This window comes from Gopherus evgoodei, chromosome 5 (genome assembly GCF_007399415.2).
Source record: "Gopherus evgoodei ecotype Sinaloan lineage chromosome 5, rGopEvg1_v1.p, whole genome shotgun sequence".
Lineage (NCBI taxonomy): Eukaryota > Metazoa > Chordata > Testudines > Testudinidae > Gopherus > Gopherus evgoodei.
The window spans coordinates 130,609,811-130,634,661 of record NC_044326.1 but is presented as its reverse complement, the minus strand read 5'-3'; the positions used below and the strand labels follow the sequence as shown (position 1 = coordinate 130,634,661).

The window sequence follows — 24,851 nt, the reverse complement described above, 5'->3', positions numbered from 1 at the left end:
CAGAGCCAGCGCGGCTCAGAGGGAGTGAACCAGGGCCCTTTCCTTCACTCATCTCAGCTACCAAACCGTTTTAGTACGTTCCAATGAATTATACCCATGCAAACCCCTTGGCAACAAGAGGTCACTTGAGGGTATTGTTTGATCTGCAGAACTGATGGTATGTTTGATGCATTAGAAAAGAACCCTGGCTGAGTTTGCAGGGCTAGCAGTCAGAGAGACTCTCCTGACTTGTTACTTGTAAAATAAACATGTGATCTTGAAATTGAAAGGTGGTAATGGGAACAGAGACCATAAACTTAAGAACATAATGGCCATACTGGGTCAGACCAATGGTCCACTTAGCCCAGTATCCTGCCGTCTGACAGTGGCCAGTACCAGATGTTTCAGAGGGAATGAACAGAATCTAATTCTTTTTTCAACCCAATTATATTTTTGGCCTTCACAATGTCCACGGGTAAGGAGTTCCACATGTTGACTTCCTTTTGTTTGTTTTAAACGTGTTGCCTATTTCTTTCATTGGGTGACCCTTGGTTCTTCTGTTATGTGAAGGGGTGAATAATACTTTTTCTCCACACCATTCATGATTTCATTGACCTCTAGCATATTGACCTCTACCATTGACTCTGCAGCCCAAGCATGAATATCTACACTGAAGTTAAACAGCCCTGCAGCCCAAGCCCCACGAGCTCAGATCAGCTGTTGGGTGCCAGATACGGGTTTTAAATTGCAGTGTAGATGTGCCCTGAAAGTCATATTACACGAGGCCAGCTGGATCACCCTTGTCCACATTCTTATTCATTCCCTCAAAGAGTTCTAATAGATTGGTGAGGCATGATTTCCCTTTACAAAAATCATGTTGACTTTTCCCTAACGTATCGTGATCATCAGTGCATCTGATAATTCTGTCCTTTACTATAGTTTCAACCAATTTGCCTGGTACTGAAGTTATGCTTACTGGCTGTAATTGGCAGGATCGCCTCTGGAGCCTCTTTTAAAAATAGGTATATTAGCTACCCTCCAGTCATCTGGTACAGAAGCTGATATTACAGTTAGTTCTGCAGTCTCATGTTTGAGTTCCTTCAGAACTCTTGGGTGAATACCATCTGGTCCTGGTGACTTATTACTGTTAAATTTATCAATTTGTTCCCAAACCTCTGCTATTGTCATCTCAATCTGGGACAGTTCCTCAGATTTGTCATCTAAAAATAATGGCTCAGGTGTGGGAATCCCCCTCGCATCCTCTGCAGTGAAGACCGATGCAAATAATTCATTGTGCTTTTCTGCAATAGCCTGATCTTCTCTGAGTGCTCCTTTTAGTACCTCGATCATCATCCAGTGCCCCCACAATTGTTTGGCAGGCTTCCTGCTTCTGATGTACTTACAAAAATTAACAGCAAACATTTTTTTTGTCTTTGCCTAGTTGCCCTTCAAATTAATTAGGCAGGTCAAAAAACATACTTTTACACTTGACTGCCAGAGTTTATGCTCCTTTCTATTGTCTTCCAATTTTTAAAGGATGCCTTTTTGCCTCTAACCATGTCTTTTGCTCTGCTGGTTAGTCATGGCAATTTTTTTTTCTTTTTTTGCTTCTCACCTTTTTTTTTTTTTTTTTTAAATTTGGGATATACATTTAATTTGAGCCTCTGTTATTGTGGTTTTTAGTTTCCATGCAGTCATCTACTCATTGACACCCTGCTGTTCTGCCTGTCTAACTGGCCCTGTGTGTGTAACTGGCAGCATTTCAGAGTATGCTACCATGGAGGCCCTGGACTTAGCAGCCTAAATTTGGCCTCCAGGACCTCTCCTTCCTTTTTCCTATGTCATTGTTACCTACTTGTACCACAACCGCCGACTTCTCTCCAACACTGCACATTAGTCTCAAGAGGTCCTCAACCTTTGCATCCACCAGGCAAGTCACCATGCTGTTCTCCTGGTCATCACAAACTCTACTTTTTGTTCTGTTTTGGTTTAAGTGCTATATAGAATGGAGCCTCACTTTCTTTCCTGGTTAGATGGAAGGTTTTACAGCCTCTGAAGGTTTGTGCCTCTCTGCCACACTCTGTCCTCCTTCACCCTGCCAAAAGAAACACTGAAAGTTACAGTATTGAAGCTGTTCATCCCTTGTAGCTCCATCACATTCCACCTTCCCAATGATATTAAGCATTTTGAATTTTATCTCCATATTATGTGTGTCTCTCTCACTCTACTACAAAATAATTCTAATGGCCTACAAATCGCATCATACAAATATACACCCCAAATTAGGGGGGAGGGGGGGAGCTTACACAAAAACAACCCAAGATGGCAAACAACAGAATGATTAAGCAATGACTGTCTCACACCTACAGGAAGGACCAGTCTAAAAATGAAGATTCCCCTTTGTCTGCTCTTCAGATGTCTTAAAGCCTGCAACACATGAGATTTTCTAGATGTTAGTGGTGAGAACTTCTGCTTTTGTAAGCTGGTGTAATTATTGAAATGAAAGGAGCTCCACTGATTTAGACCAGCTGAGGATTTGGCCTAACAGGCCTAATGATACACTTGGGGAAGGAGCCAGGTAGATGTCATTCCCTTAACTTCATGCCATAAGAATAACTTTGGCAAATGACTGTGTACTAATAGGACCATCCCTTAATTGCAGTTTGTCATACTCCTCCGAGTCATCAGCATTAGTGATGTTAGAGGTGTTGTTTTGACTCAGGGTGGGGAAATAATATTAGGGATGATGTTGAGCAAGGAACAAATTGAATGTGCATCCAGACCACCTTCAGCATCTTGCGAGGGATGGACCTGGGTGGCGCATGATTTGCAAGGAGGCCATGTCGCTTTGGGATTTGCTGTGGCGGTGGTGATGAAAGGGGAAAATTTAGGCTGAACTCAGTTTTCCTTGTGCCGAGATCTCTAAATCACCTGATGAGAAGACAGATTCCTTGAGTGGCTTGGCTTGGATGAAGTACTGGTGCATACAATGTAGGGGAGAATCCTGCACCAGGAGAGAAGGGCCTTTCCATCTAGGAACAAACCCCTGCACTGCAGTGTTTCAGTGATGTCTTTTCATCCTTTGAAAGAATCTTTACATAAGAAAAAAGAATGATCCAGATTTTGATCTGAGTTGCACCAGCATTAAACTTGACTAACTCCATGAACTTCAACAGAGAAAACCCAGGTTTACTCCAGGATAACGGGGATCAGAATGCCAGGATTTCTTTCTAGTTGAAAAAACTGATCACAGTAGGTCATATTGACAGTTTTCCCTCCCAAAGGCAGGAGTCTTTTCTATGTCCATTGAACACATTTTATGTAAGTGTACCTGAGAGCAGAATCTAGCCCACTGACTCCAATGCGACATATATCACAACGGCTAATTACAAAATAAGTGAGGCCATCTGAGTTGGCACCTTTGTGTTTAAAATATTTGTGCCACACCCCACCGAATGGCAGAATCATCCTCCCGGTCTTATAATTCTGTACTGAAATAGTCACACTTACTGCTCCACTTTAGTGGCTTCCTTTGCAGGCAGATAAAATCTGAGGCCACAAACTATTTTGCACTAGAGGAGTTTTTCAGCAGTTTTTCTCCACCCCACCCCCTTCTCCAGAGGGGAGGCAAGGGCCAGCAACTAAACCACAGTTCTGTAGTTTCAGTGTATTTGCTCCAGTTAATGCAGCTTGGTTTGGTTTCTAAATAGCAGCAAAAGTGGGGAGGGTAATTCCAGAAGTGGTTTTCGGCCTCATGACAGATGTCACGCTGTTGGTCTGGATCATTCTACGGAAGCAGCTCTTCCCTGGCCTGGCTTTAGGATAGAGTTTTTGCCTCCATGCTGTAGTAATCATTCCCTTCTCTGCTGATACCGGTCTGTACTAATAATCCAGAAATGCCTGCCTGTGTTCCTGGGATTCCGAAGGGTCAGTAATCAGGACTGCTGGATACTGATAGGAGAGATGTATACAAACACAATGGACCACCCTGGGGTTCAACATCCAGAGCCAGATCCTCAGCTGGTGTAAGCCGTTGTAGCTCCATTGATAACCTGTGCTGATTTACCTAGCTAAGGATCTGGCTCAGTGGCTACCCGGTGCCAGAACTGAAGTGCTAAAGTGCCTGAAAAAGGACCACAAAACCATTTCACGACTCTTCCTCTCCCCATCCCACCCTCCCAACCTCTTTCACTGGGAGCACTCTAATGAATGGCATTGGCCCAGACTGTACCCTCACGCTGCTCTCAGGTCCATGTGCCTTGCCCCTTCACCTCTGTCCTGTCCCAGTTAAAGCGCGCAGGAACAATCTGGCCCAGCGTAGATCCAGCTTCTTCTTTAAGCTTAATGCATAGGCTTCAGCATTAGACATCGTGCCAGTATTTTCTCCTCCCTTTCTCTTTTCTCTGCCCTGCCAGACTAACTGCTGTCACCATTGGCCTTCCCTAAATTCAAATGGCAGCTAATATCTCATAGCACAGACCAGCCCCCTATAGGATTCCTGATGCACAGGAGAATCAGTCGTATTCCCGTGCGGTGTGATCCCGTTTTTGTCTGGGGGTGTTCAGACTCTGCAGCACCAGTGGCCCCATTGGCATCTGGTTCTGTCTAATGCACAGAAAGGCGGAGGTTTGTAATGTAGGTCTCTCGTGCTAGTGATTAAAATTGGCTGGCCCTGCAGAGCACACCAGCAGCAAAGAGTGGCCGCTGATTGGCTTTGTCCTCTCTTTGCTGTTGCAGGGAGGAAGACAGTGGCTCTGGGACCTTGGCCCAGCCCCGCAGTGCAACCTGAAGGTTCTAGTGTGCTCCAGGCTGGCTCCACCTTGGGCTTCCCTTGGGCTAATACGTAGCATGAGTTATGACAAATGTTTGGATTACTGTGGTGGTCAACGCTGGTGGTCTTTTTGGTAGATAATTGCCGTTTCCAGAGTGCGCACACGGTTTGCAGTAGAATAAACCAGTTGTGCAGCGTGACTCTTATCTCCTGGATCTGCTGAATAACTCATTTGCAAACAGTCATTTTCCTCAAATACTCCACTGGAAGAGCCAAGGGCCTGTTCTTGAGGAGTACTTAACATTCACCTTTCTTGATGGGTCAGGCCTTAGCTTCCACTGCTTCATTCAGTACTGAATGAAACGGACACTTTAAAAATATCTAGCATCCATGGCATGTTATTCGCCCCATTCCTCTTCAGGTAAACTCTCAGGGCCCCAGTCCCCCTCATTTGAATTATACCTGCATAAGTGTCAGTAGGAGATTGCTGTGAGCTTCAGTTAGTTGAATGTCTTAGGGATTCTTCCTTCAGGTTGGCAAAGCGCCTTGGCACCTCATGGAAGAAGACAGGGCGTCAGCATCCAGATTTAGCATTTGAGGACCCCTCCAGATCTTGGAATCTACGTGAGGCCAGAATCTCCTGTGTCCGTGCCCTGACTCTGGATTTCCCTGCTCTTTTGCTGATAGGGGCATTCCTGCCAGTAGTTACCCCTGGAATGCACCCCCTAATGGGAGATGTCCAGAGGACGGGGTGTGGTGAGGATAAAAGGCATTAATGATTCTCTGCAGCGGAGGTACTAGAGTGAAGAGTGATTGACAGATACCTGCATTCTGGTATTTGAGTTTGGGGGGGCCTTAAAACCCATGAGCGAAGGCAGCTGCTGCCTGTGTGTACCAGGTGTCAGCCTAATGTGGGGCTGGCCAAGAGATGAACCCCTAGAAGCCAGGTTTCTAATGGAAATGGCACACTTAGAGATATAGTGCTTTTCCCCACAGCTCTCCATAAACATTAAGGGAAGGGTTTTCCGAAGCACTCTGCCTTCACCTGACTCTGCTCCTATTGGCATCAATGGTAAAACGCCCCTTTGCTTCAGGGAGTAGGTCAGTGCTGCACTCCTTTGAAACCCCCCCCCCCTTAGACCTGGCCTAGTGTAACAGGTTTGCTGCCGTAGCCACATCAGTCAAGGGAGTGACCTTTTCTCTCTCTCCATCCCCAGTGGACATACCTGTGCTGGCAAACACAGTCAGACTGGCAAAAAAGTCCTTTTGCTGGTACATCTTGGGCCTGATTTACACTAGAAAATTAAGTCTATTTAACTACATCGGTTAGAGTGTAAGAAATCCACACTAAGCAGCGTAGTTAAGTGTAGCAAAAGCTTTACTGTCTTCAGGAAACTGGCTTAAACCTCACTGGCAAACCCTTTCAAGTGTATACCCTCCACTAACAGGTTTTGCCAGTATACCTCCGCCAGCAAACCCTTGGAAGTGTAGATGAGGCCCTGGTGGCTCAGCCCCTGAGCAGTAGGGCTGTTTGTTTCTGGGTGGGAAATGGGCATAGGAAAGGTCGGTGACCTGCCCCTTGTTCCACAACAAATCACTGGAAAATGGGAGAATAGAACACAGAGCAGCAGATAAGGATGATCCCTAAGAATTAGATTAAACACCATTTCTCTAAGAGCTTGATCCAAACCCAGCTGGAGTCAAGGGAAAGACTCCCATTGAGTTCAGAGGGGTTTGGATCAGGCTCAGACTGTACAGGATTATAATTTAGTTGCAGAAATATAACACACATTGAGTAGCTCCTATGCAAATGTCTGGCATTGGAAAACATTTAAAGGTCCGAAGTCTGGGGCACCCAACACAAGCTGCAGGGAATGACAATCTCTTCCTGTTTCATGGAGTTCTGTAATCTGTTTTCAAGGCATTTATGTCGATGGGATTTGGCAGAAGAGCTAACTAATATGGCTGCTTTTTCTAGACTAAAACGTAAGTTACTACACAGCTGTTGTGGAAAACTCTAAATATAACGTTGGACTTGCTCCAACTCTTAATCCTGCGAGGTCTCTGCTGGTACAATAAACCCCATGAAAATATCTGTTGGTGTCTTTCAGTTCAGGGTACCTGACCAAGCCAACAGAGCCAAATGGGTGGGCCAGGAACTACTGGTTAAACCTTCCCAGGTGCTTAAAGTGACCCTGAATGAAGACTTGAATACATCTGATTTGGGTGACTGTACTTTTCCTTGAAGGCTATTGAACATGAGATGTACTCTGTATGGGAAATTGTGCGTCACGTTAAAAAGCCGAGGAATGACTGCCCTGCTTTCTTACCTTACGACGACATTGTGTGTAAACCAAACCATCCATAGAGTAATGTGTGCGTCGTCCTTGTCGGAACGACACATCTGAAGCCTTTCAAAGCCGGCAGGGATTTAGCTGGCTTTAGTGGCATTATCTGAACAATGCGAACGATGTCCTGCTGCTGTCATAAAACAATAGTCTGTCTTGAAGCACAAAGTGTCCCATTTCTGCTACGTTGCTGTGCAGATTAGTAGAATTCTGGGAAGTTCCTTTTTCCATGGCAAATGTAACGGGATAGCCAGCTGGGTTCTCCACTTTTTAAAATCAGGACTAATGACATTGAAGTCAAAATCCCAAGGGGCCAGTTCGGGATAGCCAGACTTCATCCAGCCACAGCCCCTTCTCAGCCCAACACCCCTCCATTGAAGGGTCGCAGGGGCGGTGGTGAAGAAGCTGCCCATAGTGGTTCTGCACCAGACAGGGGAAATCCTCAACAGGGGAGAGGTAACCAGCTTCCATCACCTCTGCCTCACTGGAGCTGCCCAATGGTAACAAAGCAAGGCAGAGAATCTGTCTCACCAGGTGCATTGTAATGGGGGCTCATCTGATCACAGCTAAGATTGCAGCTTGGTTGAGTGTGGTCACAACATTACTACTCTGAGTGAAGTCCTGCAGTACCTAGTTGTCTGACTGCGTATGTCACCTCCTAACTCTTTTCTCCTATGGCTACAGGAATGTCAGAAACTTGGGGCACAGGACTTCAATTCATCTTCTGCAATTTGCTAATGCTTGCTGATCTGCCAGTCACTGGCACAGAAGAACTGCCTACTTGGTTTGGGGGCATTGTAGATAGCTAACCACACAGTAAGGTTGGGTAGATCAGACACAAGGAAGACATCTGAGGATTGGGAAGGAAATTGATCCAGAATGACATGTGATTGAGAATCCACTCTCTCCTTTCATTCCTGCCCTCAACCACCTTGACTAAAAGGGGTCCCAGTGAGAGAGTATTCTCCTCTCCTCTGAGAGTGGCTGGTATTCCTATAACTTTCACCTGTGTACGTTGGTGCTCTGCATCTTGATTACAAATATTTCTCTTTGGGATTTTCAGAATGACGAGCTTCGAAACCTGTCCCTTTCCGGTCATGTGGGCTTTGACAGTCTTCCAGATCAGCTGGTCAACAAATCAACCTCTCAAGGATTCTGCTTCAACATTCTTTGTGTTGGTAAGTGATGCTGCACTGCTGAGCAAATGGTTTTTCACATCAAGGCATCATGTGACAAGAAAATTATTAATTTAAACAAAGAGGGGTGTGTGTGTCTGTGAGCATGAGAGAGAGAGTAAATAAAAACAAACAACCCTTCCATTCAGTAATGAGGATAAGATATAAACCAATAGGGTGAGCATTATAAAAGGGAACCAGGGAGGATTGATTTTAATCAACTTTTCCATTTGTACTTCAGTTATTTTCTAAAGAAAGGTGCATTCTCGTTGGTTGACATAATCATTAAAAGAAGCTGATTTACAACTAAATAGAGCCTTTACACTAGTGTTGGTACATCTTTTCCTTACCTAGGAGGGTATGCTGTCACTATATACATTTATTTCAGCGATATATAGCTTTAATATTTACTGATTCTTTCTTGTACATTTTAGTATGTTAGAAAATGGTGAATGCTATATATTGCTTATTTACTAGATAATTAACTTTTTGCTCATGATTTGTGTCAAGGTGTATTAAGTTGATGACTGGAATTTAATTAAAACAAGAGATTTCTCATATGCCTGTGTTTTGGAGCAGGGTGGGAATGGGCCTGATTCTGTGTTATATTAAGGCCCTATTACATCGCTTTGACAATGCCAGGGGGCCTTAAGGTGAGGGTGAATGAGAATCAGGCCTGTCACCTTGTTTATATTGTATTTAATCTGGGCACGCAGATGTGACATCTGTTTACTTGCCTTAGTTTTTGTTTCTCCCAATTATTCAGAGCTGAAATCCCAACAACCTCGCTGCCTCCTCCCCCTCCCCATGATCAGTAGTTTCAAGCTACACCAAATAAAACAATTACATGGCTCAAATTTAGGGAACCATGTGTCAAAATAGTTTTAACCTCTTGGTTGTCTTCAAGATATCATCTAAAGTTGCTCAAACGTTGAATGAAAAACACTCAGCTTGGCAGAACGTTCCATAAACTATCTATTTTCATTACTCATGTGTTGAAGCAAAATGTTTTCTCTTTTCTGATTAAAGACTTCAGGTTTATTTTTTTTAAATGCTTTGACTGGGGTTTTCATGTCATGTTCAGTAGTTTCAGCTATCTGAATCCACATCTGGCTAGCCAGACTAGAATGCACTCGCAGCATTAGGTGTTCAGGAGCTAGACAGGAGAATGAGCATGGAGAAATATGACCAGAGCAAACAACCATTGCATGAGTCCCTTAGCAGCAGGAAGCTGTTTAAAATTCAACAGGGAGCTTCCCGATTAGCAAGCACTTGGATGATCAAAATGGAATAAATTAGTTGTTTTTCTTCCTCGTGTGGTAAACATTCCTAGCCTAGCATGATCAATTTGTCTTCATTAACGCAGCAATTTGCTCCACGTTTTTTCTTTTTCAAAATGTGCCGGGCAACTTTTGTTAAGCTCCAAATAGAAATTTCACACACACGTTGCTCCTATTGTCCAAAGGAAGGAGGAAAAAAAATTGGCATCTCTTTGAGGGAAAGTGCACAATTGGCTCCTGCATGGTGACGTAACGCTTCTAAATGTAGTGTGTCTTGAACCACAGAGAACAGTATGCAATGACTGTGTTTGCTTTAGCAGCCTGCCATCAAACACCGCTCTAGTGATTTACAGGAGAACTGCTAAATAATAGTAATTCCATGCACAGAGCATTCCTCGGGGGACCACATTCTGTGGCTATGATATAGATACATATTTTTAAAAGCCATATTGCTTTGAGTTTTGTGAGCTGGGATTCCAAGCTGCTCTTGGTTTTGGAGAAAGTACTGCTTTCCAGCTGTAACTGTTAGAGAGACTGGCAGCTAAAACCAGGCGGGGAGTGAAGCAAAAGGGAAAGCCAGATAACTATGAGAATGACATGATTTTCAGGCTCCCTGTATATCTTGCAGATATCCAGGATCGAGCCGCCTTGAAAATCTGCACGTCTCAGCATTTCTAGCCTTGATGGTTACTGGTGCCTTAAAATGATCATTGATCCCTCAGGCTAGGAGTGTGTTTTTGGACACTGGTCCTCATTTAAATATTGCAAGTTTTATGCCTAAAACCAGTGTTTCATTCCCTGCCTGTATATCTTTGCAAGCACCAAGACTTACTCATATGGCCTGTGTGTCAATGCAGGAAAAGCAGGCGTTGTGGTATTATTCCAATGAGAAAACAATAATGAATAGGTGTACAGATCTTAGGCTCCATTGGTGGAAGGATCGTGGCTAGGAGCAAATGGTTCCGCTAGAAAGCTGGGCGTGCCCAGAACAGCCTTCTGAGGGATGGAATGGAACCCAAGGTGTACAAGTCTGGGTTCAGCGGGGTGGTGTGATTCCTACCAGGAGCAGCTCTGCAATTTGGGACCCTTCCTTAGCGCATAGTGAGGAGGCGGGGCTCAGCCGCTTTGAGAACGGGCTCTCAAGTATTCGCGTTGGGCAGGCTCCCGGAAGGCGGGCTGTCCAGTGCTAGCGCTGAATGGGCAGAGACCCTGGGTATGTCTAGCCTGCAATGGCTGGGTGCGATTGCCACTAGAGCCAGCACACCCAAGCTAGCTTTGATCTAGCTCGCTCGGCTCCCAGAGCTGTGAAACTATGGCATGCTTCAGTGCAGGCTGTACAAACCCGTCTGGGTCTCTGGGTAATTGCACATGGGGTTAGCGCCCACATGGCTGTGGCATCACTGCTCCAGTACCCAAGCTAGCCAGATGAAATCTGGTTCAGGTATGTCAGCTGTAGCTGCAGTCACAGTCAGCGATTGTAGTCTGGACGTACCCCCTGTGACACAGTTTGAGTGTCGGTTCAACACACCCTGTTCTCATGGAACCCAATCCTTCTTTCCATAGTCCATGCCAAATAGAGACAATGATCTTTTTTTATTTAAAGGGGACACTGTATTACTAAATGTGAAAGGAGTGGACCATGGCAAATAAACAGGTCCTTAACTTAAAAATAGGCTGATCATCTTCGGTTATTAAATGGAAAGAGCCATCACAGACATGTTACTCTTCGCTGCTGGCGTCTCTTTCAAGGAGGTCTCACGTTACCACTGTGGTTTTTGTGAAGACACCATTCCTCTATACCGCCTTCCATCAAGGTATCTTAGTGGTGACCTGAAAACAAATTGGGCCCATATATTCGCCTTTTTGCTTCTTTAATATATTAAAAATGAATGGTCTTGTTTTTAACAATTTTTCTCCCTTTCCTGCTTGTGTTTGTACAGTAGAAATTCGGGTCTAGTTTGCCCTGGAATGCTCTGTGATAACCAGTGCAACGATGAGGTCACAAGAGTGAAAGCTGAGCATTTGAGAGAAGAGATTGGTAGTCAGACTCTTTAAGTTCTTGGTTTCTGTGGTTTGTTTTTAGTTTAGTTTTGTCAATACCTACTTCCTTCTTAACTTCCATGACTAACATTTTGGTTAAAGTATCAGAGGGGTAGTCGTGTTAGTCTGGATCTGTAAAAAGCGACAGAGTCTTGTGGCACCTTATAGACTAACAGAAGTATTGGAGCATGAGCTTTCCACCACATGCGTCTGACGAAGTGGGTGTTATTCACCCACGAAAGCTTATGCTCTAATACTTCCGTTAGTTTATAAGGTGCCACAGGACTCTGTCGATTTTGGTTAAAGGAATTGTTTAAGAGAAGGGAGTGTTGATTCTTTACCAGTGTGTTAGTGCTCACAATGAGCAGGCTTTGAAGCCCTCCAGCAAAACTAGAGAAGACCAAGTTTTGCTATTCTTGTCATCTTTAAGTTTAAAAAGCAAGTAGAAAAACAGTTTCAAGAACAAAAAATCCAAACCAAAAAACCCAACCTTCCCATCCTTCTGTACACATCAGACTTGGAAGAATTAAATTTTTATTGGTGAATGTCAATTTCACCGTACACACACACAAACCAGCGAAAAAATATTTCCATCGATGACCATTGAAATTCACAGGTAGGCGAAGTAAGAAAAATGCTGCTTCAGAACTTAAGAGTTTGATTTCAGGTTATTTAATTTGTATATTTTGACATGCAGTGTAGGCAATTTATGTGTTTAATGGTTGAAAAACTTTAATTTTTTGAATCTTAACCTCTGCTGTCATTAAATAATTGTTATCCACTCCCCTCCGGTAACTTTGCAGAACTGTGAAAATTAAAATAGATGAAAAATGAAAACGATGCTTAAATAAACATCTGTCTTACTCATCAAAGTTATAAATAAAAAAAACATTGAATTCTGCCAGGCCTAACCATAAATTAGCTAAAACTGTACAAACCCAATTTTTTAATATTTATATTCATTTGCCTTTTAAGTTACCTTTAAGAAATAATTTGCTTTTCTATGTATCTATCTGTTGGCTTCCTCATGAAGGCCTCAATCCTTCAGTTAGATCTACATCTAGACTCTGAATCTATGCAGAGCCCCATTGACTTCAAGCAACATATAATTACTGATTTCCGTGGGGATCTACATGGATTGGGGGCTTGCCTGCTTTGATTTGATTGCCACAACAGGACTTAGACCAATGATATACATCTCCCTCCATGGGAGGCACATGTCATATTAACAGTGTGTGAGCAGTGTCTGGGGAAAGAATTAACTTCTTCATGAGTCTGGAGAGAGGCTATTATACAGCCAATCAGTCTAGTGTAAAAATAATCAGCAGTGGCAGAAGAAAACACAAAGGAAAAGCATACTTAGGAATGTAGGATTTGCAATATTTACATCGTGGGTCTAGCAAGTCTCATAACCTGCTTCCAGCAATGGCTGATTCCTGCTCCCTCAGCGGAAGGTGACCCTTGCTTTCCCCCACCTAGAAAACTCACTTGGTCCATTGATCGATATGCTGCACATTTCAGCATCCTACCCAGCCCACCACACTTCCAATCTCTTCTCTAAGTACACCTAGTCCAGGAGGCCTATAAAGCCTAATTCACCCTCTCCACCGCCCAAGAGGGGTGTTAACAAAATTGTTGTCAGGAAAGTATATTAGCCCTTTGCCCCTCCCAAAAGTGATGAAACATCATTGTGTTCCATGCTGTTGGCTGGTTACCTAAGTATTTGTGGTATCCTATCCTTTGTACATTGTCTATAACTGTAAACGTAACCCAGTGGTGGGTGGGTCTGTGGGTGTGTGTGAGAGGTGCTCCCCTCTGGGCCCGATCCATACAGAATGGGAGTTGGTTACAGGTCTCAGCCACAGAGCCTGGCTCAAGCAGTAGAAATTCATGCGTGTAGCTCTAGAGCTACCTGGTGTCTGCCAAACTGGCAGCCATTATGTAGTGGATTGGGGTGCTGGCTTGGGCCGAGCTTCCTTTGATCAGAAGATGTAAGTAGTCCAATGACGAGTGTATCTTACAGGACCCCCCTCACTGCCTGATCTGCAGGAGAAATGAGTCTGTTACAACCCCAGCAAAGGCTCAAGCTGTCGCAGCCCATGCTTTTAGCTCTGAAAGTCCCCAGTTCAATCCCCGGTGGCTGACCAAGATGGCAGCCATCTTATAAGGCATCTAGGCCTGAAGAGCTTATCTCCCTGTCTGAGAACCCTCCTCTGTGTTTCTGGTGCTACAGAAGTAACAATGTCGGTCTGTCTCTGTCTGTCCGTGCTCTAAAGAGAGCTTTGGACAGAATGGTAGGGGGCGGAGTGATCTCTAGCTCCTAATACATTCTCTGTCTGCTCAGGTGAAACTGGCATTGGCAAGTCAACCTTAATGGACACTCTGTTTAACACCAAGTTTGAAAGTGACCCAGCCACCCACAATGAGCCCGGCGTGAGGTTGAAAGCAAGAAGCTATGAACTCCAGGAGAGCAACGTCCGTCTGAAGCTGACCATTGTTGACACAGTTGGATTTGGAGATCAGATTAATAAAGATGACAGGTAAGTTGCTTTTACGTAGGAAGCGGGGCTCGCACAGATTCATCCTCAGGCCGGAAGGGCTTGAATGTATAGGAATGGTATTTAGTATCCAATGTCCTTGAGGACTGCAGCATCAAACCTGGTGCTGTCATTGGGTTTAGTGGTACACTGATTTAGGAAACGGCATAGTCCAGCAGATAGAATGCTGGACTGGGACTCAGGAGACCTGAGTTCTGTTTCCTGACCGTGCGTGAGTCCCTTCAGCTATCTGTGGGTATGTCTACGTATCAGAGAAACTCACAGCTAGCCCACCAGCTCAGGTGCGGGGCTGTTTAATTGCTTTGTAGACTTCCATGCTCAGGCTGGAGCCTGGGCTCTGGGACCCTGTGAGGTGGGAGTGATGAAACAGCCCCGTGAGCTTGAGTTGACTGGCACAGGCCAGCCCTGGGTGTCTGGTTGCTGTAGACATATACCCTAAGCCTCTATCTCCTCCCATCCTTCATCAGTCTTGTCTATTTAGAATGTAAGCTCTTCAGGGCGCAGACTGTATCTTCTTATGTGCATGTGTAGTGTCAAGTGTAATGAAGCCCTGATTCTGATTGGGGGGGGCCTCTAGTCACTGCTGTAATAGGAATAACAATGCACTGGATTGTGGAGATTTATCGTGCCAAGCAAAAGTCAAGTTGCTTCTGAAAAGTGTTGGTTTCACAGATGAGCGTATTAAATTGTGCAGTTTAGTGTAAATGAATTTGATCTAATTGTACAGAATTTTAATTTGTATTAAATATTATTATTTAATCAGATAATGCTTTGCATGCTGAAAGTACTGTTTAGTCATCAACTAGGGAGTCCACGCCACAGCCGTGTAAAGCGGGTAGATACTATCATTCTTTGATGGATGGGAACCTGATATGGTGAGAGAAGTGACTTGTTAAAAGGTCATTCAAGTCAGTGACAAAGCTGGGACTAGAATTTAGGTATTCCTGACTCGGTGTTCTTCCTCCAGACCTCAGCGAGAGAGAACTCGCCAATCACATGGTTCTTAAGGTGATGTTGGGATGTGGATGGGTTTTAATCTGGATGCAGATTTTCCCATTTCAAGACTAGAAGTAAACATTCTGCATGTACGTTCCAACATACTATGTAGACTAGTGTTTAGTATTTCTAGGATGCCCAACTGCGCTGTCCGAATAGACATTCTTACACTTAAAAACACGTCTGCCTTCCCTGGGATCTCCTAATCCCAGTCAGTATCTTAAGATTGTTGGGCCCCTCTTAATATGTCTATCCCTTGATGGAAAACTTCTTGAGATTCATGGCATTGGTTGGTTATTTCTGGTTTTGGAAAGTCATTGCCATTTTTAAAAGCATCCCCATTGGCTGTGATTGCACCAAAATGCTGTGTGTCTTGTGTACTATCTAAGCTTCACTTCCCATGCTCTGCGGCAGTTTTTAACTAATGCACCGTGTGCCTTCCTGCAAAGGAGAAATGAGAAGTGAAGTGTGTGTTGACTGTAGGCAGCTCTGTGCTCTGAGTGATGCCATATGCTCTCAAGCTTGAAGGAAGGCAAGTCAGAGAAGGAGCAGGTGTTCAGCATGGGAACACGGCAGCTTGTTACTACTGGGTCACTTTGCATTTGATTCATTCAACAGACAGCAAGAGCAGGCAGTATTGTTACTGGAGTCTCCCAGACTTCACTCTCCAGAGCTCCTTTTGAGAGGCAGCCACGGTGTGACAGGCATAGGAAAGCCATTGTTCTAATTCTGCCGCAGCACAATCCGAGACTTGTCACCCGTGACTACAGCAATGGGGGCTACCAGATTAGGGCCTTCCAGACCATTCCGGTGACCCTTTTGTACAGCGTCTTTAATTTCAGAGCACGACAGGTTTCAAGCAGACAGTCACAGCCAATTTTACAATATGCTATTGTCTGAAGCCTCCTTGGATCCTCTGGGTCAGATGAGACAGTGTTACCCAGAGGTTGGAGACTGGAGGGAGGACTGTGTTCTGAGCATTCAGAGTGAGATGTTGGACAGCTGTTTTGTAGACACATGGCTAACAGTGCTGATTACAGTGCGCCCTGCGCATGTGGTGGTGAGATCACCTGGGTCATATTCTGCACCAATCTCCACTCCAAGAGGTAAACCAGGGAGGAATGTGGTATATTGCACATCTAATCATGCACTGCTGCATACTGCCTTCAAACAGCTGCCCTGCAATCTGGAGCCAGACGTCGTTCCCTGCTCTGGATTCAGATACAAGCTGCATTTCTGGCTACCTGCGCAGGGAATGTTTTCAGCTCCTCTGCCTGTGACCCCTAATGGACTCAGCTGTTATCACCATGAGGCTGCTGTGAGACCTGCAGTGTCAGGAACATCTCTTGGCTTTGTGCTCCTGTTGCTTCTTTGAGTGTGTTTTCTTGTGCCTGAGACTGCAGAGAGATGAGATGGCAGGAAAGCAGCAGAATTTCCATGTAACTCCACTTAACAGAACTAACACCCACTCCTTGCATTGCTCTCTGGTCCCAAGGTAGGTTAAACAGCAAAACATTAACAAGGTACAAGGGTCTGCTCCGTTTCATCTGGGCAGTGTCTTCTAAACGGCTGACTCTAATTTCAGTCTCGAAGGAGCTCTAAAATGTGAATGTAAAGCAGGGATTTTGAAGCAGTGTTTCCTGTGAATGTAAGTGTGTTCAGATAGGGGACCTGCTAATGGGCCATAGATTTTAAAGCCCGAGAGGGAGCCAACCAGGGAAGGGGGAGCGTGTAAAAGTAGGCGGAGCCATTATTTTTGCTTGGTCTGGCAGATGAAGCCCAGAAGATCAGCGAGTGTAAATTGGCCTCATTCTGGTGCAGTCGCTGATTTACAGCAGCTAAGGATTCACTCCATGTGTCCAGTTGGCCGAGTGAGTGCACATTTAGCTGCAGGAAAGATTGTTTAATTGACTTCATTGAAAGTTTTCTAACCAAGGGATAAGAATTTGGACAATTGCTCTCTTAGCATGCACTGTTTGGGGGAGGAGGAATCCAATGAATGCCTGCTATTCAAGGGCCTGATCCTGCAATATGTCATGGGTTGCCAACTTTTGTCATCTTTATTGGGAACTGGGGGTGCTCAAACCTCAAAGGATCAGTCACTAACCCAGGGGTAGGCAACCTGTGGCACGGGTGCCGAAGGTGGCACATGAGCTGATTTTCAGTGGCACTCAACTGCCGGGTCCTGACCACCGGTCCGAGGGGTTCTGCATTTTAATTTTTAAATGAAGATTCTTAGACATTTTAAAAACCTTATTTACTTTACATACAACAATAGTTTAGTTATATATTATAGACTTTTATAGAAAGAGACCTAAAACGTTAAAATGTATTTACTGGTATGCGAAACCTTAAATTAGAGTGAATAAATGAAGACTTGGCACAGCACTTCTGAAAGGTTGCTGACCCCTGCCCTAACCTGTCGGGCTCAGCTTTATGCGGGTGGTGGCTAGCCCTCAGCAACAAGCAGTTTGAACAGCACTAACTACAAAGCTGGGACCATGATACCCTTCTCTGAAAGCGCAGTCAGTTAACAAATCAGATCGCATTGCACCGTGACGGCATCTCCAGTAAAGCTGTCAACAAAAAATGGTTAGCTTTGCTCTGAGATCTAAGCTCCTGAGAAGCGGTCATCCCAGGTAAGTCTCTCTTCCCTCTAAAATACCAGCCTGGAGTTTGGAACAGCTGGTATTTTTTTGCATCACACATATCTGGTCTTTCTTGATGATGCAGAGAAGCAAAGGGTTTGTGCTGTAGTGTGTGTCGAGGAAATATGTTCTTCTCTGGGGTGAATGGGTGTTGTGGCATCAGTGATTTTAAAGCTCAGGCTCTCTTTCATCCATCATAGCTGAGCTCTTGTATGATGCATTTTCTTGTGGTCCAAGGTAAAACACATGGTCATTCAGAAAAGTGTGTGAGCTGGGGATGGAGCTGGCTCCAGTAGAAAATCTTGTGGTGACCATGAGGGTGGTTGACGGCAGTGTCTTAAAATGAGACACCCCTCCCCCCCAAAAAAGGCCACGAGATTTCATATGTGTCTGCCAGTTAGACTGTAACTTACCAATAGCAAATGCCCTGATCTGAAAAGAACTGTTCCTTCCAAATTTTCAGCTATAAGCCCATAGTCGAATATATCGACACTCAGTTTGAAGCCTATCTGCAAGAGGAGCTGAAGATCAAGCGTTCCCTGTTTAATTACCATGACACAAGGATTCACGCCTGCCTATATTTCATCGCACCTACGGGACACTCACTGAAGTCTCTAGACCTGGTCACCATGAAGAAACTTGACAGTAAGGTACGCACTGCCCATGTCATGCCCCTGTGATGCTCTCCTGCTGCCACTTAATGGGGTGACCTTGCCAAGGATCTAACAAAAGGTGTATGGAAAATACCCATTCTCTCTAGCAGCTGGGAATGGATAAGAGTGCAGAGAAGGCTTAAAAGAGCTTGTCAGATCTCTAGACAGCAAGAGCAGGTTAGCACTAAAGGCTCTCACCATAAAATGGTGCAAGAAAATTGGGCAAAAATCTGTACTCTTTTTCATCCAAACTGGTGCATCATGTCCAGTTAGAATGATAACATCACCCACTTTACTCCACACCAGCAGCAATCCTGAAACAGGCTGCTGCAAATGGAACTATAGTGCCTACTCTCAAGGATGGCCCTCCTTTCATACTGATAGGGCCACATTTTTGGCATGGGGGGGGTCAAAACTCCCCTGTGCTTTGCTGCAAATGCCCCCCTCAAAGTCAAACACCATTTGGTATAGTTGATCAGCAATTCTGCACTGCAGGCTAAACAATCCTTACTGATGATACAGCCAGTGGATCTAGCAGTGGGTGGGGGGCTGATTTTAGCTCACAGATGGGTAAAGAGAAGCTCGTGTTCAAATGTTTCATGTTCAAGAGCATATTTTAGTATTGAAAAGTTAGATGAAAACCCAAGCCCACTTGAAAGGAAGCCAGTATTCCTAAATACTGAAGTGCCGTCTTCCCATCAGCACTGTGGCATGGTCAGCTGCTTGCATTCTGGTATGAAATACGTGCAGGACAGTAAAGCAGGCAGCTGGGGCTCTTCATTTCATATGCGTAAAATGTTCCACATCTATTGAGTGACTCTGGTACCCGAGAACCATGAAGAATTCGTAACAGGTTGCTTGATGACGTGGGTAAAGCTTGGAGTCTGCTTGTTCTGTAGCTGCAGAGATTTGCTGAGAATTTGCCTGTAATTGGCACTGGTCTTAACTTTTCCCTGCACAGGGATTAGTTTCTGTTACAGGACCATCCTCAGAAAGGAATTAGTTTATGTAATTTAAGAGGATTTTCAAGCACTGTAGTTAAAATGTCTCCATATAGGTCAATATTAATGTCTTCCTTACTGTAGCAGCATTTTATATTGCTTCAGGGCAGAACAACTGAAGGAAGGCTCCTAATCAGCCTTAGATCACACCTGGCAGTATGGTCTTTTCAGAGCTGGTTTAAAAGGCACTGTGTAGCAAGAGATACATTAACCTATGGCTGTGGTGAGCTGGATTGGCCAGACCCTTGTGGGATTGTAAGCAAGTTACAACAGCCAGCAATCTAGGGTGAGAGAGTGACCAAGAAAGGATACACAGATGATCTTCATTTGTCACAGCAGAGCTGTGGCCTGCATGAAGCTCCCTGATCCCTATCGCCCTGTGGACCTCAGCCAGTGTAAATCAGTGTAGCTGAGGATCTGGCTCTGTGTCCAGTTTGTCCCTGTATTTACTTGAAGTTTGCCAGACTTGGTGCCACTCCCCTAGGCAGTATATAGGGAGTGCAAGCTTTTTTTATGGGGGAGAGGGACAAGGTTGCTCATTTCAGGCCGGTGCAATAAAGGGACAATTCATCTCTGTCCAATCCCTACACCTTGTTCATCTGATCTGAATGTTTCCTTTTAATACTAGGCTGTAGAGGTGCTCAAGGATCAATCTCTAGGCTGTTTCCTGATGGTTAACCCCAGAGTAGTTAAGCCTGCTACAGGTCTGAAGAGGATGAGTGCCTAGATGGTAATTTCCTTTGGAACTGTTTGGCTAGTCTGTGTGACAGCGTTTCCTCTCCGCCCTATTTAAAAAAGTAAACTTCTGCTACAGAAGAGGAAATAAGTGTTGCCAAATTGCTTTTGACTTTGAATGGAGCTCTTCTCTACACATGAAAAGCGATTGGCGCAATCCTGTCTCAGCCAATGTTGCTTGTGTCAACTCCGCCCCCAAAATAAAAATGAATTGGATGGACTGGCAAGTCCTGTTCTAGTAGAAAGTTTGTATTGCATCACTGCTTTTATGTGCCATGTTCTTTGTCCTCTTCTGGTTGAATATATTGAGGGAGGTGTCCTTTATGAGGCTATTCGCTCTCTTTGCCTTGCAGGTTAACATTATCCCTATAATAGCCAAAGCTGATACAATTGCAAAAAACGAGTTGCATAAATTCAAGAGTAAAATCATGAGCGAGCTGGTCAGCAATGGTGTTCAGATCTATCAGTTCCCAACAGATGAAGAGACAGTGGCTGAGATAAATGCTACAATGAGTGTAAGTATTGTTTTTTCCTGAACCCATCCATCCCCACCCCCAGGGAGGGGGAATGCTGCATCCTTTTGCTTTTCCCATTGAAACTCAAATATGGGCCAATAAATAGTTTGATGGAAGCCCCTCTCCACTCTGGTCTGCAGGACCTAATGAAATGGGTTGGGATTGGACGCTGATATTTATTTTTCAAAATCTTGAAAATATTTCTTCTCTGCTGATCGTGTCCTTTCCCATGTGCCTTTCCCCTTACTAAATATTCACATCCCTGGGGGGCAGAGTGATGTAGTGATCAGGGGAGAGGACTTGGAGTGAGGCCTCCTATTCCCAGTCACTGCTTGTTGCTGGGTGATCCACTTCACCGCCTTTGATTCAGTTTCTGGAGGAGGACTAGAATCAGGCAGCTGGTGCTCTGGTCCCGTGTAGAGCAGTTCTGGGTGGTGCGGTGGTTAAAGTGGTGGGGACTGACCTATGCTAACACGAGCTGCGCCAGTGGTAGATAAGAGAGATTTAGGGAAATAAAGCTAGCATAGGCAGGCCTTTACGCAAGAGTTATGCAGGGAGATGAATTGCACCCTGGGAGGCTTGTTTGCAAAAGCAGAGGAGGAATCTAAGCCCTTTGCCTCTAACTGTATTACAGTAGCGCATAGAGGCCCTCAACCAAGATCAGGGCCCCATCGTGCTAGAACTGTACATACACATAGTGATCATCTATCCAGGCCAGAGCTTCTAGCTGTCCGAGGGTAGGGACACCCAGAACGATGGAGTTGCATCCCTGCCTATCTTGGCTAATAGCCATTGATGGATCTGTCCTCCATGAATTTATCTAGTTATTTTTTGAACCCAGTTATTCTTTGCTTTTACCAAAGGTTCACCACTCCTCCACTGCTCTTCCCCAGGTGAAGCCCTGGGCTGACTGGCTGCTTGGAATCCTGGAACACAGATTTTATTTCTTCTGTTTTTTTGGCAATTAGAACCATTGTCTTGAGGAGATCGGCCATTTTTGTCATTCGAACAACCTAGCTCATGATTACAACTCGGGCAGCCTAGAATCACGTTAGCAGTGCTTGGCTGAGAGTGTGTTTCTAGCCATACTTAGTGCAAGAAAACAATTTCTATTTCGTGATATTTTAAAAATATAGTGGTGTGTTTCTTGGGAATGTCTCTGGTGCCCGCTGCTGTATTAACGGCGCCTCAAAAACATTAAGGACCATGTTGTGTCTAGCTGCCTTACCAGAGCCACAGGCTGAACCTGGGCAGTGCCTTAAACAGAAGGCTGCCCTTGCTGTCCATGGTGCCAGCACTAAACTGTAAGTTGTCCTCTGTGGCCCCGTCCCGGAGCTCTGGTCATGCAGTTGCACAGCGAAGTGACTGAGGCTATGTCTCCTCTGCAGCTGGGAGCGAGCATCCCAGCACAGGGTAGACCGACACGCACTAGCTGTGCTGGAGCTCAGGGGCAGCATGGGCAGCGACTTGGGCTAGCTAGCCAAGTACATACGAGCCTGCAACCCTGGGTCCGTACTCAGGTGGCTAGTCTGAGCGGCTGTCAAGCTAGCGTATGTCTGTCAGTCTGTGCTGGGAAGCACGCTCATGGCTGCAGTGTGGATGTAGCCTGAGAGTTTGGATGCTCCAGGAAAGCAGGAGTGGGTTAGCAGAGTGAAATCCAGCCCCTGTGTCCGTGGGGCAGCAGGACTCTGAGAGGAAAGGGGGCGTGAAATCCCAGTGGGTCCATGCATGCCTGGTACAGTGCAGAGCTCAACCCTGCAATCAGCCCACATGGCAGTGAGGAAGGGAGGGAGAGCCAGGAGCCTGGGGTGGGCTAGAGGAGGAGCAGCACATCCTGCTCCTCTAACCTGCACCCCTTTGGGGCTGAGCGGAAAGGCCAGTAGGAGTTTGTTTTAGCGAGGGAGCTGCAGCTGCTTCATGGCCAGGCAGGGAGGATTTTTCCTCCCATCTATCTGCTCCGTTCTTGGCTTGGCTCCCGAGGCACTGGTCTCTGGACTCGCCCCTTGGTCCATACCAGCCCTTTCAAAGCACTGGCTATGAAAATACCACCTGGCCAAGCTCTCCCAAGGCTGGCATGCAGGCCCAGATTCCTCTTGGCAGAGGTTTTGTGCATCTCTTCCAGCTGCCGGGACTGTCTGAAATCCCCTGTCAGGGCTCTGATCAGCCGCCTTCGTCCTGGTTTCAGAGAAGCTGGGTGGTGGGAAATGGGCGGAGCCTTGCTCCATCTCCTCTCCCTACCTTTTCCCCACTCATACTCAAGCATGATCTCTGGCTCTCTCCTTACTGGCTAGCACAACTGGCCATAGTGGGTCCCAAGTGTCCTGCTGCTGCAAATTCACACACACCTACCCAGTAGGAAGCCAGGGATGAGTTGTGAGGAAGGCTGCCTCCGGTGGTGGTGCAGCTTACACACCACCTCTTGCTCAGGGCTGTGTCTGCAGTCACAGCCTCGCTCTTAGCCCGAAAGCTCTAACCGTTACTTCTAGCTACTGCAAATGGCTGAATTAAAAGGCTTTGGCAAACATTTAATGTTTAAGTTTTTTTTTTTAAATGGCCCCTTCTTTTGAGAAGCACAGTTGTTTTTACCATGTGACATTTGATTTTTTTTTAACATTCAAATCGGTTTCCATTTTGATTGCCTTGTGCAAAGGACACCGGTACCAAGTTTAACATTCATATGGTCCTCCGATACAGAGATATAAAAGAAAATTCATTACTCCCCATGCAGGATTTCACCTCTGTCCCATCTCAAACAACAGAGGAGTTAAATTTGGTATGAAAATGAATATGCTGGGGATTAAGTTGCAGTGAAGTGCACTGACCTTTAAATATAAAGTCCATGTTGTCATTAAATGCAAGTGCTGTGGTTTACTAGGACTTTTTTGGGGGAGGTGTCTCATTTGCTTTAGATTTTTCCTATCTGAAGTCAGAGCATGCTTCTGATCTAGAGCCTCCATTGATCATCCAAAGACACCAGCTGGATTGCAAAGGCATTTTAGTAACTTTAAATAAAAAAATCACAGCTGCTATAGTAAATAGAGCTTCCTTCAAAACACTCCCTGGCAAAGCAACGCAGGGAATCCCTAATCTCTTTGTCTCTTTGCTTTTGTAGGTTCATCTTCCATTTGCTGTTGTTGGCAGTACTGAAGAAGTGAAGATTGGCAATAAGATGAGCAAGGCCAGGCAGTATCCATGGGGGGTTGTGCAGGGTATGTCCAAAAAGAAACAACAACTCCTTGTTTTATGCCATCCAGTTTTTAAAAAAAAATGCTGATCTGTGGAGGCTGCTTGCCAATTTCTGCCTTTGTGCAGTAAGAACTTTGCAGTGGTCAAAAAGGCCATTTGAAAAGCAAAACAAAACAGGGCTTCGTAAGCACTTCTTAAACATGAGTTTTGTCTCTTGGTCACTTGTGAAAGGCGTGAGTCTACAACCTGACTGATCTGGGAAAGAGCAGGTTAGAATTCAGAGACATTAGCAAGTATTTCAGTTGTAACTTATTTTTCTTTTTTAAATGGTCTCTTCTTATGTCCCTGGCATTTCCATGCCAGCAAACTAACTGAATAACAGGGAATGGTTTGCCTTAGTTTCTTTCTCTCTCTCACCCACAGTGGGATTTTCAGTGAATGCAGCATTTGCCTTACTCTTCTCTGATGGAAGCCAATGGGAGTTCTCTTATTGATTGAAATGGGATCAGAGTTAAGTAAATGCTGAGTGCTTGTGAAAATTCACCCAGAAATTCTAACAAAATGCCAATAAGGCCAAATTCTCTCCTTGGATGTACTGGTTCCTCTGGAAGTCATTGAAAGCCCCACATCTACCTGTGACTAGAACTTGTCTCTGAGGACATGTCTACATTGCATGCTAAGCCTGGGTGTATGTGAGCTGGGCGTGTGGATTTGGTGCCTCCACGCCCACACTTGAGTGTCCACACTGCATTGTAAACCTGGGCTTAGAACTGCTGGCCCCAGGTCCCTAAGCTATGCTACTATGTCCATGCTGCACTACTCAGACCTGACTCGGATCTGCAGCTTGAGCTGCGTCCACACTGCAAAGTACCAGGGCTTGGACCCAAGTCTCAGCAGAAATTGGGCTCTGACCCACCGCCCTGGCAGGGTTCAAGGACTCGAGTCCTGAGTTCTTGCTGATCCAAG

The 24,851-nt window shown here is 45.2% G+C and overlaps 1 protein-coding gene across 4 annotated transcripts in view; it reads left to right on the top strand.

Annotated features, from left to right (window-relative positions):
* Positions 1-24,851, top strand: part of SEPTIN11 (septin 11) — a 72,242-nt gene that overhangs the window by 29,579 nt on the left and 17,812 nt on the right. For all 4 annotated transcript variants that reach the window (XM_030565145.1, XM_030565143.1, XM_030565144.1 and 1 more), the window contains exons 2-6: positions 8,162-8,276; positions 13,938-14,133; positions 18,259-18,445; positions 20,538-20,699; positions 23,812-23,908. In XM_030565145.1, the coding sequence (XP_030421005.1) occupies positions 8,162-8,276; positions 13,938-14,133; positions 18,259-18,445; positions 20,538-20,699; positions 23,812-23,908 (757 nt within the window). The remainder of the gene's footprint in view (positions 1-8,161; positions 8,277-13,937; positions 14,134-18,258; positions 18,446-20,537; positions 20,700-23,811; positions 23,909-24,851) is intronic.